This window comes from Stegodyphus dumicola, chromosome 8, assembly GCF_044657685.1.
Source record: "Stegodyphus dumicola isolate Sdum_Otavi_A_Nest chromosome 8, ASM4465768v1".
Lineage (NCBI taxonomy): Eukaryota > Metazoa > Arthropoda > Arachnida > Araneae > Eresidae > Stegodyphus > Stegodyphus dumicola.
The window spans coordinates 102,293,422-102,307,815 of record NC_140775.1 but is presented as its reverse complement, the minus strand read 5'-3'; the positions used below and the strand labels follow the sequence as shown (position 1 = coordinate 102,307,815).

The following is a 14,394-nucleotide window of genomic DNA, read 5'->3' as shown; positions in this document are numbered from 1 at the left end:
TTGTTCTTTTAGCTTTTGCTTGTTCTAACGCTGCCATTTTTTTATTATTGTACAATAGAAATACATCCAAGAATAAAAAATAAATATCAAATGAGAGCCTACCTTTTATTTCCTCCTAGGCATGATTTAGTAATCCAAGAGTCCCGGCTATTCCCAGCCAATGCACCATATGAAATTATGCTAATCCAAAACTTGTAACTATCAACATTGTTACTTTCGTGTCCTTCAATGGTTCAGGTTTGTATATAACAAGCAGTGAAAGGCTCAGTTTAGAACACAACAACAAATAATTTATTTACAAGGTTACTGAAATAGTGCATAGTATTAATTTTGCTGCTAATTATTAGGGGCAGCAACAACCCTTACAAACATTACTAATCATAGTTAAGCACATCTTATTAGTACAAATTCCAATCCTACACTGAAGAAACAGGCAGGGTACAGCACCCTCTACAGGCATTTCATAACAAGGTGTACTCTAAACAGGTATTTTTTAGTGACATCGTATCATGCAAACCATAGCACTTGATTACCTGCAATTAAAATAAGAACCATATTTATGTTTTGCCTTTTGGCTTCATCCATATTAGAAGGCAGCATTCTTTTTTATATATTATATCATCACATTTATAAAATATGAAATATTGATTTGGAACATTTGTTCTTGATGCTATAATCAAAATTATGAAAGTATATGAAAATAATATTCTCAGCATTGAGGGTAGAAAGTGTTTTGTAAAAGAAAGGGAGGAAACATTTGTTATGTATACAATCAATGTATACAATACATTATGTACAATATATCACTGTGATATTATAATCAATTGTGACACTGTGAAATTCTAAACATAACTGCATATAATTGTGATCAATCAATGAGATCTTATCAATTAGTATGATGTTCTTAATAAATACTTTTAAGGACATAGCTGGGAATTTAATTATGAATTCTGACAGAAGCATTAATTCTCATATATATATATTTTAAGTAGTAGTTAAATATATATATATATCTATTTAGTTATATCCTAATTTTGTTTTGAAAAATCTTGAAGTACATCATTAATAAACATGTGAAAGTGACACATGACAAGTGTAGTTGCTTTTGATCAACTACACTTTTAGTAGTAAAGATAAAAAGCAAAACTTTTTATTTTTAATTTACTAAAGCACAGTAAACTTTTTATTGCATTAATTTTTATTTCATATATACAAAATTAGATGTAGTGGAACCTTGCTTAATGAGTATAATGTGGTCCTAATTCTTAATTGTAATGCGAAACAATCTTTTCCATAGAAATCAATATAATAATGTTATTTATTATTTATAATACATTCTTTTTTACAATACACAATTCTTTTTTACAAGTTATCTAAACTTTTTTTTTTTTTTTTTTTTTTTTTTGCCTGTGCTTCAAAAAATGATTAAAATGAGATGCAGCTTTATCATTAAATAAATTTGTAGCGCATATAGCTATTGCCTTATTAGGGTGATACTTCTCAATGTATGATGCAACAGTTTCCCATGCTTTCAGCATCTCCCTTTCTTCACTGCAAAGTTGTTGCTTTGCTGATGCAATTACTTCCTTCCTTCTCTGACAAAATCGCCTCCACAACTTCTTGCTTTGACATAGATTGTCGCTTCATAAGGTCTTCATGGTCAGCTCTTGGTTCTGCTTTTCCACTAGCTTGTCGATGTTGTTTCTGTTCACCTCTAGCAATCTTGCCCAGACACACAATCTCGTTGATTACAGGCTCCACAGGCATTTTCAAACTCTTTGAAGTCACATTCGAGAATGGTGTCCGGCTAAACTTCTTCCTTGCAGAAATAGGGTTTCTCTTGAAGATCCTCTCTTATGCTTTGTTGACTATCTTGAGGCAGGCAGTTATGTGAAAGCAGTCTTTTCAAGGATCTCTGACAGTAAGACTGGTCAGTTACCTCAAAACAACACTAGAAGAGAGCTTTAAAGATTTTTAAAATTGAAAGTGACCTGCTGTCCATGCACTGCAGTAAAAGGGTGATCTTGGGAAGCAGGGACTGGATCTTGATGAATTTAAATTCTTCAAGGTCATTTTCTATGCCTAGAGGATGTGCCACAACATTGTCCATAGCAAGCAAAACATGGAGTGATGTGTTCATCTCATGCAGATATTTTTTTACAAATGGACTAAACACTTCACTGATCCAGTATGTAAAAAGGTCATGTGTCATTCAAACCTAGTAATTGGATCTCTTCTGGGCTTAATACTTCATCTCTCTTCTGGACTTTGTACTTCATACTTATGGATTGTCTGATTGGTAAATAAACAATGGTTTATTCAAATCAGCACTTGTATTTGCACAAAACCACAATGGCTCAAAACCAAAACTCTTTCATTGGCTTTAGTCCGGCAATTCTTTCTTCTCTGCTTTAATATAAGATTGCTTAGGCATCTTTTTCTAGAAGAGACTTGTCTCATCACAATTAAAAGTCTGCTGTGACAAATAACCCTCAAAATTCACAAGCTTCTTTGAATATGCAGATGAAGTTCTTGTCTGCCTTTATGTCTGAGCTTGCTGCTTCTCTGTGACTGACAAAGCTATGGATGTTGGTTCTTCTTTTAAACTTTTTTTTTTAACCACCTGTGGCTTGCCTTGTATGCTTCTTCTTCGTATGTTGATGATGCTGGCATCTTCTTATTAAGGTCAGCAAAAATTAGTTTTGCTTTCTGATAGATTATGTTTTTGTTTATAGTGTCACCTTGCATTTGCAATTCATATGAGAAACAATTTTTCAAAATCATCAAGAATGTGTGGCCATAGCATAGAATTTTTTCTGACACACTCTGAAACATAAATGTCCTTAATCTTATCCTTGTTTTTAAGCATAATGCAAATCACTCTACAGACAAATTACATGTACTCACGAGGTCAGCCAGGCTTACACCTCATTCACACATTGTTAAGAACAGTGTAAATTGTTGTGTAGGTTGATTACATGTACTTGCATGGTCAACCATGCTGACACCTCATTCTCCCTTTCTTGATGATTTTGCATGTGACTTCTACTGTAATTTTTTCTTCTTTTACTCTGTCTTGCAGCATTTTCTTCAGGGACAAACATGTAAGCATGCTTTAACTTTGCCCCACTAAAAAAAGTACACAATAATGTGTCTGAATATAATTTTCACAAGAGACAGTAAGATACTAGCTGAACAAGCTGTAAGGTAGTTGAGCTCTAAGGTGGTGCTAAACTGAATAAGCTCAAAGGGTGGTTGCTACAATAAGGTCCACTGTATTTTCTAAATGGCTTACTAACAGTTTTCATTTTTTTTTTTTTTTTTTTTTTATTTACACTAAGTTGTTAACATTCAAATTCTTTTCCTTTCAGGTAAATACTACTGGAACATTTAATGTTAATAGATTAGCTGTTGAATTATTGGCAAAAAATGAACCAAATGAAGATGGGCAGAGAGGTGTAATAATTAACACCTCAGGTAGCTCTGCATTTGAAGGTTTCATAGGTCAAAGTGTGTTTTCTTCCTCTGCACATAGTATTGTTTCCATGACTTTACCAATGGCTCGAGATCTTGCATCAAAAGGCATACGTTGTTGTACTATAGCTCCAGGTCTGAAAATTTTTATGCTTTTAATATAATTTTTAATTAAGTGAAATGAAAATACTACTTTCTAAATTCTGTTTTTGTTTTTCATGAAGTATGGAAATCAAATTTCCTAGATTAGTATATCAGTCTTGTCTAACATCAGGCAATCTTTCTGATTTTCTAAATTACCTAAAAAAATTTTTCAAGAATTAAAATGTATTTCTATAAATGTGTGCAAATATATATGCAGTCAAAAATCCTTAATCCGGATTCATCGGGATTTTGGCGATTCCAGATTATCGGTTTTTCCGGATTATAGATCAAATTACTCAGATTACCATAAATGAAACAACTTTACCAAAATACAAGGGACACCCTTAAATCTACTCTAATCATCCCCCCCGAAAGTTATTCAATCTTAAAAATCATCTTCACAGAAATGATTTTCTTATGCTTTACACAGTCTATGTGGCTTGTGATTGTTTTTCTTACCATGTTACTAAATATATTTTTTTAGCAAAACATAAAACTTGCCATGTTAGGTGCTCCTTTAACAAGTTGCAACCATGGACTTCACTGAGGATTGAGATTAGAATCTGCCCAATCTGGATTTAAAATTTTTTGCAAATATTTAAAAAAAAAAAATTCAAGTACTTTTTACAGTACAAAGTCCGTAATTCGGACTCATCAGGACTTCGGCGATTCCGGATTAAGGTTCTTTCCGGATTATAGATCATTAATTTAAATCTGGTAAGATGGCATGCAGAAATTATAAAATTAAAAATATGAAACCATAATTTATGAAATAAAGAGCAATTATGATCTAAAGGGTATCAAAATTTACAAAAAAAAAGAGCTTAATATTTATTTGTTTACTTTATTAAACATTTCTTTCAACGCGCGCATGCGTAAAGCATACATTACGCATAGTCGAAATTAGAAAACTGCAACCAGAAAACTATTTGATGTGTATTCGTGATATTTATAATGACGAGGAATTTGATTTAAATCATATCAAAGACGGAATATATCGAGATGAAATACTACATTTAGTAAGGAATTATAAGCTGAATAAAATAAAAAATCTGCCCTGAAGATGAACTTCCAGTTCATTGCGTGCCGCAACATTCTCTCCCCCCTTCCCCGCAGAGCAGCGTGAAATTGATAAACAGATTTCAGAATGGTTAGAGAAACAAAGGATAAGCCTTTATCCATTTTTTGCAGCAATTCCACTTTTTGTTTGATGGATATCGAAACATGCTTTTGCTTTGTAGATCCTTTGGCATCTCCAGAATTGGAAATTCTTTTTGACATAATCGAAAGTTCAAGTTTACTTTTATAAAATTGCTCTAACAGTCTGCAAAAAATAATAAGCGGGATCCAATTAGAAGATTAAGGAACAACACAATCTGCAACATTAACTGAAATAGATAATTAGATAATTTTACCTTAGCTTATACTGTCCGTTATACATTAAACGCGCATGCGTAAAGGTATGTGCATACGTAAACGTGATGCTAAAGCAAAGTTTAAAGAAATTAAACATTTAGCAGTAGTAGCAATAAAAGCTCCCTGAGATATCATGTTGTGCAGACATTGAAGACAATAAAAGATTTTGAACTTAACCAATTTATTAACAATATAATAAAGAATAAAAACACAGAAAATAAATTTCAACAATATCAGAGTCTTAGGAAAAATATAATATAACCATCATTCATCAAATAATATTTTTACCTGGTCTCCAAAACACTGGCATTCAATACAAACAAAATGTCCTAAACAGTAATTATGCGGCCTAAAAATGAAGTTGGCTACACATTCAAAACTTCCATGATCAATGGTCGAGAAAAACACCTGAAAATTTAAATCAAGTTCTTGAAAACACTCAAAACCGGCCTAACTCCATTTGCACGAGGAATCGCCTCTCACATGTTTTAAATGCCACCTTTATTGAAGAACATGGATGCCTCCCACAGCAGTCACTCATATGGTAGCCTCTGGAACCAAGGAACTTTATTCTGGAACAATCATCTTATGGATATGAACCAAGGAACTTTTTCCAGAACAATCATCCCACGGACAGGCACCAAGGAACTTTATTCAGGAACAGCCATCCCGCAAACCGGAACCAAGGCACTTTAATCACCGGACTGCATGCATCCTTCTGAAGGGGCTGGAAACCGCTCACTCAAGTGCCAGGAAAGCAGGAACTAGAAAGAGACTAGAAGGGTTGAGCCAGAGCGACGCGAGATATTTATAGCAGAAGTAGGCATGACGTCATCTCACGGCAACCAATCAGCTATCGGCACGAATCGGCTTTCCAGATGACGTAACATCACGTTTCGTTTTTTATATCTCAATTAGGTTGAAACAGTCCGTTCTCAACGCAAACAGTGGCAGCAAGAAAAAGAAGTAGAAGTAACTAATATATTACTTTAAAATAAGAACTAAACTAAATAAACATTTCAAGGAGGAGAGATGATGCAGTAAAAGGTTTAAAATAAGCTATATTTTCCAACAAAACGCATGTGCGCATGCATAAACGCTATGCATGCGTAGAAAGTTTGTAGCTTTGAGGTTCGGATTATAGATCATTCCGGATTAAGGACTTTTGACTGTATATATAATTTTTAAATTGGTAAAAAGTGTTTTGCGTGGAGAACAAAAAGGCATTTCAATGAATGTTTGTTGATTATTTGAAGAATAATTATTTGATTATTAAGCATCATTTGAGTTAGCGTTTCTGTAATAATATAGATAATTCCAAGAAATAATCTGTAATCTCATTTGTGTACCATATATTAAGAGTGATTATTAGCAGATGAAAATAAATTTAAAGAAATAATTGTAATTAAATAAAATTATTTTCATAAAAAATAATGTAAGCAGTATAGATAATACAGTCAAAAGTCGTTAATCCGGAATGATCTATAATCCGGACCTCAAAGCAAAAAACTTTCTGCGCATGCGGCGTGTTGACACATGCGCATAGGCGTTTACGCGTGCGTGTAAGACCTTTACGACTGCGCATATGCATTTGTGCAAGTGCAGAATATGTTTTCGCGTGCGCGTTTAATGTATAACAGACGGTATAAGCTAAAATTATCTAATTATCTATTTCAGTTAATGTTGATGATTGCGTTGTTCCTTAATCTTCGAACTGGATCCGGCTTATTACTTTTTTCAGACTGTAAGAGCAATTTTATAAAAGTAAACTTGAACTTTTGATTATGTCAAATAGAATTTCCGATGCTGGAGCTCACAAAGGATCTACAAAACGAAAGTATGTTTCGATGTCCATCAAACAAAAAGTGGAATTGCTGCAAAAAAATGGATAAAGATATGAAGAAGGTGACAGAGAGGTTAGTGAAAACGAAAAAATTTCGAGTGACAAGTTAGTCGGTATTCTCGGCACAGCAATTACGGGACTTGAACAGCGGAACTTTGTAAGTGAACAAAAAATTATGTCTGTTTATAGAATTAAAGAGAAAGTATTATCACATAAAACGAAACAACTTACATTGAAAGAAATGTTTAATAAAGTAAACAAATAAATATTAAGCTTTTTTTTTGTAAATTTTGATACCCTTTAGATCATAATTGTTCCTTATTTCATAAATTACGGTTTCATATTTTTAATTTTAGAATTTCTGCATGCCATTTTAACAGATTTAAACTGAGCTCTGTCTCCATTAAATGAAATTCTAAACTAATTCAAATTTAGCATCCTTGAAAGTTCGTAACATCTAACCATTGTTAAACATTTACTGCTTTAAAATGATAGCAATAAATCATTATGTAAAGTAAAACTGTTTATTTCCAAATAAAATTGCAACCAACCCATACATCATGACAAATCGAAAATGTTCTAAAAAAAGAGGAAAAGTTGCCACTCAGCCCCCCAAAAAACCATAAAAGTTCAAAACTTTTTTAGACTATAATTACTATATATGCAAAATAATAAATAAAATGGAACCAGTCATAAATCTTACATTGAAACATATCTCATACAAGATCATAGCATTGTCAAGGGAAGCCAAAATAGTTTTTATTATTATTATTATTATTATTAGGATTCCATAACAACTTGTATGTCATGTTTACTTAAAATTTTTTTGACATTCCTTTCCATTATGGCTCTTTCAGAAAATGTAATGTAAATAATAGTTTATCAGGAAAATGGCCAGTGATTTTATTTATGATTCTGTGTTCTTATCCTCAATATCTTGATGCTGAGTAGTATAAAAAGGCTTTTCAAATTCAGCTACTGGATTTGGGTCTTAGTTGTATTGAAGTCCACTACAGTAAAATTTCCTACCAGAAGATTTTTTTTTCCATCAAGGGAAACATAGAACTTATTCACAAATGTCTGTATTTGATGTCATTTATATCTTGTGTTCAACATGGAAAGGTACCACCAAAATTTGTATTAATAATGATTTAAAGTAGAGTTTTTCTTCTTCCAAAAATGAAATTGAAAATCACATGCGAGGGATGGACAAATAATCATTGATAAAGCATAAATCATCTTTGTTGATGGATCAATAAATTTTAAAGAATTTTTTGACATCAACGAAAGTTTTTCTACAGAACAAAGAAGTATTAAAATATCATTGGGGAACTTCTAAATAATGGTGATGATGAGATAGGCAATGAGGGAAAAAAAAAAAAAAAACTGCATGGAAAGGTCCCTTTTCACAAAAGCAGCTAAAACATTAAAAGCTCTCCCTCACTGTGTTCAGCATACTGATGCTTGTAATTTTATGCATTCTTGTTTCAGCGAATTTTAAAAAGCAGAAGGGAGAATAGTCTTCAGTTTTACTTTGTTGTGTAGCGAATTTAATTTAATTAAGTGATTCATAAAAATCAAAATTTTAATTTGTAATTATTCAAAATTTGAGCTACACAGGTTTGGTTATATTCCTTTGGGCCTATTAATTCTAGTGTAATATATTTTGGCTTTCCGAGTTTACGCGAACTGCGTCTTCAATCTTGTACATGCAAACAATGGATAAGTATTTTTTTCTACGTAATAAACTCAGTTTTTCATGTCAAAAATTAATTTGATTTCTTAGTATTTAATATCATTAGTTGCAGAAAAATTAGCTCTTTAATTTGGCATAACTTGCGTTTTTCTAACTTTAATTGCATTTCAGTTATGAGCTTTAATTAGTAGAATTTTCTTCGTTTCGCTTGTGATTTAGTTAAAGCGGGATGAAATGCCTTCTTTCCAGTTGAAAAGTCACTTTTTGTGAGTTTTCAGCGTTCTTTCGTTGGGACCCTTGCAGGGTTGTTGAAATTCCTAATTTCCCCCGGTCACAGGTGGTGTTTTTTTGGCGAGGGTTTGGCGACATAGATTTTCCGTTGAGGTTTCAAAGTAATGGATTTGGCGAGTTTGATAACATGAGGGTATGCTGTTGTTGCAACTATTTTAACTTTCGGCGAAGAATGGGTTGCGCCAACTTGGCAGTCCGGCGCTCTCCCTTTTAACGGGTTGTTTTGTGGGACGAGGTCTCTTTTTGCTCTTTTTACACTTTTTTTGCACTTTCTGACACTTCTTTTGCCCTTTGAATTGGCCGGAGGCGACAGCTGACTCCGACGAAGAAAATGGAGCTTCGCCCCGATAGATGTACGGGCCTCTTGGCTAAGCGTTGTGAGCGCGGGCCGTAGGTATGGGCATCTATGTCTTCGAAAAAAAAAAAAATCGAAATTCTTTCATCAGTTTTTTTTTGTTGTGTGTGTTTGTGTATCTCAAGAAAAATATACAGAAGTAAATTTCTAGAAAAATGATGCGCACCATTGATTCGTCGCTTCACTCGGAACCAGAGCGTTAATTTACAACCGTTGCTTTTGGAACTTCATTTGCTCATCCTAAAATCTACTAGAACTTCAAGGCTACCGTAATGAATCCATACTGTTCGACGAACATTTTTTCCATTCAACAGGCTGCCAGCACTGTATTTCACTTATCTTGCCGTATTGGAACCTCATTTGTTCATCCTAAAATCTACTAGAACTTCAAGGCTACCGTAATGAATCCATACTGTTCGACGAACATTATTTTTTTCCATTCAACAGGCTGCCAGCATTCCTCATGAGCTTCATTGGATTTTTTTTTTTTTTTTTTTGTTTGATGCTCCTTCTGCTCATGGAACAGATAAGTTCTTTTCTTATTTTTTTTTTTTTTTATTTTTGGTTAATTCTTGGTTAGTTAAATATTATAGATTTCTGCAGTTAAAATGATTGAATTAACTTAATTTGTTAATTTGTTGAACCCTAAATTTTTTGTAGTTGATAACTTTATCCTAACTCTATAGAAATCATTTTTCTTTGGTGTATCAATCAAGTAAAAGCATTAAATGGAATAAAGATTTATAACCTTATTAAAATTATTGTAACTTAACTTAATGGTTAAGAAAATTAAGTTCTTCAGGAAATTATTTACTTGAATGTTTTTTTTTTTTTTTTTTTTTTTTTTTTTAATTACTCATTGGTGAGGATGATTTGTAATAGTGCTTGTATTAGAGCATTCTTGTTTCTCTCAGGACAAACTTGTTTGTAGAATAGTAAATGTGTCATTACTTATCTTTATCCGGTTAAACCATATTTAATTAATCAAAGGAAAAAAATTAAATAATAAAAATTATTATGTGCAATAATAGTATTTAAATGATTATATTGAGTGCAATATTAAGCAATATTTTTTGTTGTATAGATGAATTCTGTGTGAAGTAGAAAGTGTAGCTTGTTACATTTTTTATTATTATTTTCTCCCCGGGGAGGGTAGTGTTCTTAAATTTATAGTTTATTTTGGTATGTTTTACCAGATTCGCAATATTAAATTTAATAGTAATTACAAGGATGTTAAAAAAATGATTACTTGGAATTGTTTGATGTGTAAAACAATAGTTCAAATTTTGTTGAATATATTTTGATATTTTTTTTTTCAACTAATGGATATATATATATATAATTGGCATTAATAGTTAAATAAATAAATTTTTCTAGATGTGTGTGCTCATGATTTTCACCCGTCTCATTCTCAAATTGATTTCAGGGTTAATCCGAAAACACAACGCAAATGTACAGGGCTTATTGATATTAGTATATTACTGTTGTTGAAAAATTTTAGTGTTTTGTCAACAGAGTAGGAAACCTTTTAGGTACCAGACCTTTTGGACACCATAACATTTTTAGGTACCATAATATTCACTATAACAACTTAAAGTTTAAAAAACTGTGAAAGTTATATAATTAAAATACCGAGATTTGTTTAGTAATTTAAGCTTTTTACAAATTTTAGTGAGTTATTTTACAAATTTTCTTTCATTGTTATTTTACTCATTTTGCATGTTGAGTACTTTCCCTTTTCACTGGTGCTGTCAATAAAGTCGCCAAAAATAATACAACCAGTGCCAAATGGAATATCCTTGCTGGTAACCTTTTACTGCCACATTTTCAAAACAGAGCACTGCCATTTCTTAATGGTCACATGTTTTTCCTAATATGTCAAAAATGTATGAAAAACCAATGAAAATATAGGATTTGTCCAGAACAGAGGAAGGATCTGCCAGATTCTTTCAATCGAAAGATGTTGTGCCTAAAATTGCTACATGTTATAATAATCATGAAATGAAATTGTATTTCAGAGACAAAATTCTATGGCCTTGCAACCTTTCAAGTTGTCACAATAAAAGAAGTATCCAAAAAGGCACATGGTTTGAGTCATCGAAACTTGAGTTTCTTGAAGTGTGTGAGGTTTATTTATGGTTGATGTGAAGAATTACCTTCAGTTGAATGGAGTGAAAAGCGATTGGAAATCAGTCACAGAACAGTTGTAGACCGGAATAACAACATGTGTGAGATTTGTGTGGATTCTTAGCTTAAACGTCAACAATAGAAAATAGGAGTACCTGGTATGATAATCGAAGTGGATAAAAGTATGTTCACAAAGTGCAAAAACGGTGCAGATACTACCACAACAGTGGATCTTTGGTGGAGTTTGCCTTCAAACAAACGTTTCCGTGTGAAGGTTTAACACCAATTCATGAGCATTATCTGAGAAGCAATTAAGGAAAATTTTGGAAAATTAATTACAGTCAAAAGTCGTTAATTCGGACACCCATAATCTGGAATGATCTGTAATCCGGACCTCAAAGCTATAAACTTTCTGCGCATGCGTCATATCGACGCCGTAAGACCTTTACGGCTGCGAATATGCTTGTGTGCGTGCGCAAAATACATTTACGAGTTTGCGTTTAATGTATAATGTACGGTATAAGCTAAGCCAAAATTATCTATTTCAGTTAATGTTGCAGATTGCGTTGTTCCTTAATCTTCGAATTGGATCCGGCTTATTATTTTTTGCAGACTGTTAGAGCAATTTTATAAAAGTAAGCTTGAACTTTCAATTATGTCAAATAGAATTTCTGATATATATTTTTAATAATATGTAAAGGATCTACAAAGCGAAAGTATATTTCGAATTTCATTAAACAAAAAGTGGAATTGCTGCAAAAAATGGATAAAGGCATATCCTTTGTTTATCTAAACTTTGTTTATCTTTAACGCCGCGGCGGGCACGCAATGAATTGGAAGTTGATCTCTCAGCACTATCCTTATCTTCAGGGCAGATGTTTTTATTTTATTTGGCTTATAATTCCTTACTAAATGTAGTATTTCATCTCGATGTACTCCGTCTTTGATATGATTTAAATCAAATTCCTCGTCATTATAATTCGCTTCCGATAGCAAAGAAAGTGACAGAGGTTATTGAAAACGAAAAAATTTCGATTGACAAATTAGTCGGTAGACACAGCAATTATAGGACTTGAACAGCGGAACTTTGTAACTGATCAAGAAATTATGTCTGTTTATAGAATTAAAGATAATGTATTATCACGTAAAAAACGAAGCAACTTAAGCAACTTACATTGAAAGAAATGTTTAATAAAGTAAACAAATAAATATTAAGCTTTTTTTTTTGTAAATTTTGATACCCTTTAGATCATAATTGTTCTTTATTTCATAAATTGTGGTTTCATATTTTTAATTTTATAATTTCTGCATGCCATCTTACCAGATTTAAACTGATGATCTATAATCCGGAAAAATCGATAATCCTGAATCGCCAAAGTCCCGACAAGTCCGGATTAACGACTTTTGACTGTATAATATATTCCTATTCGGGGAAAATCATACTGCACTGAAAAACTGGAAGAGGAAAGTTTCAAACATTTCAAAGTGAAACATAAATACAATTTTGTCGATCCGGAAGCTGGAACGCACATACAAGAAATAGAAAGACTATGGGGTAGCGCCAAATGGCGAAATAAGAAACACAGACGAACAGCATTGAAAAGTTATCTCATGGAATTTATGTGGAAGAAGGGAAAGGAAAGACCCATGTGAAAAAAAATTTTAAGCGCTATTAAAATGTTTATGCATTTAAAGTAAAAAATTCTTAGAACTAAACATTTGTTAAAATTTTTTTTTTATGTATACCATGTGTTGTCTTCAATAAAGTCTGCTTGGCGAGTTTTGCGCCGATGAAATGGGAAAATACATGTTGTTCTTGTGCTGTTATAAATTTCAGACTTAATTTGGGTTTGAATTATGCTGACTTTCAATTCTGTTTGGGGGGTATAGGGTTTCCTTTTGTGCTGTATAAATCTAAATTAAATATTAACATAAAGAAGATTTAATAAAGTATCTAGGAAACATGATTTTGAAATTTCCTTCACACATTAAAATCTGTTGCCATGATTTTTTTTAAGAGTATGCTATTTATTTTGGTGTAATAATGTCATCATTTTGTTGTAGTAATGTCATATGAAATACATGTATGATTAAAGGTTAAATTCAAGATGTTGTTTCTCATAAATCAGCTTGCACCTCCTAAAAGGTTAAAATTTCATAAAAGCATAAACTCGTTATGTTTGAATGTTGCTATTTGATAATACATGCATTAATTTTTTTAAGTATTTTATTTAACTTAAAAACCAATTGTTACATTTTAAACTAGTCACTTTTTTTTAACCTTAAAATATCTATAAATGTAGATTAGTATTATTATTCCATGAAATAAAACATTAAAAAAGTATTGACTTTATGCTTCTTCTTTCATTCTTTCAAATGTAAATGTCGTGCTGTCTATTATGAATTGAAGTTTTTGAATTTACAAATAAAATAATTTAGTTATTTACATTATTATGTTAAAATTAGTTATTTACAAATTTTTATTATATTGCAGGTTTTATGGAAACAGAATTAACAGGTACCCTTCCACCTGAAGTTGTCAATTTTATCAGCGATACGACTCCTTTTCCGAAGAGGTTTGGGAAGCCAGAAGAATTTGCTCATTTGGTTCAATGTATAATAGAAAATCCTATGTTAAATGGAGAAACTTTAAGGTTAGATGGAGGAGTGAGATTTCATTTGTAGTTTCTAAAAACCGTTATTACATGTAAATTTTTAAATATTTCATTAAATCATCATTAAGGATTCAGTATATATTTATTTTGTTATTTTTTATTACAAAATATTTGTCAGTCTTATAAATGGACTTAATGTTATTGAAAATTTTAGAGTTCCTTTAAAAAAAGAAAATAAAACTTAAAAAATAAAGAAAAAGAGAGAAAGCCATTGTCTGTGCTTTAAAAGTACAGAATGGGGCAAACAAAATAAAATAAAAAAACAGCTATAAAAATGCAGTTATGTAAATTTTTTTCTGTAAATATTTATATCAAAGCTGAATATGACTGTCTTTACCTCTTTATGAGTTTTAATTCATTTCAGAACTTTATG

The 14,394-nt window shown here is 31.8% G+C and overlaps 1 protein-coding gene across 3 annotated transcripts in view; it reads left to right on the top strand.

The window, feature by feature from the left end:
* The window catches only part of LOC118187370 (3-hydroxyacyl-CoA dehydrogenase type-2-like), a 137,616-nt gene extending 123,518 nt beyond the window's left edge, over positions 1 to 14,098 (top strand). For 2 of the 3 annotated variants that reach the window (XM_085822190.1, XM_035357581.2), the window contains exons 4-5: positions 3,372 to 3,609; positions 13,841 to 14,098. In XM_085822190.1, coding sequence (XP_085678316.1) covers positions 3,372 to 3,609; positions 13,841 to 14,031 — 429 coding nt within the window. In that variant the 3' untranslated portion in view covers positions 14,032 to 14,098. Of the gene's footprint in view, positions 1 to 3,371; positions 3,610 to 6,829; positions 7,035 to 13,840 lie in introns of all 3 variants that reach the window. The other variant, XM_085822191.1, reaches the window with a different exon arrangement.
* Positions 14,099 to 14,394: the final 296 nt, after the last annotated feature.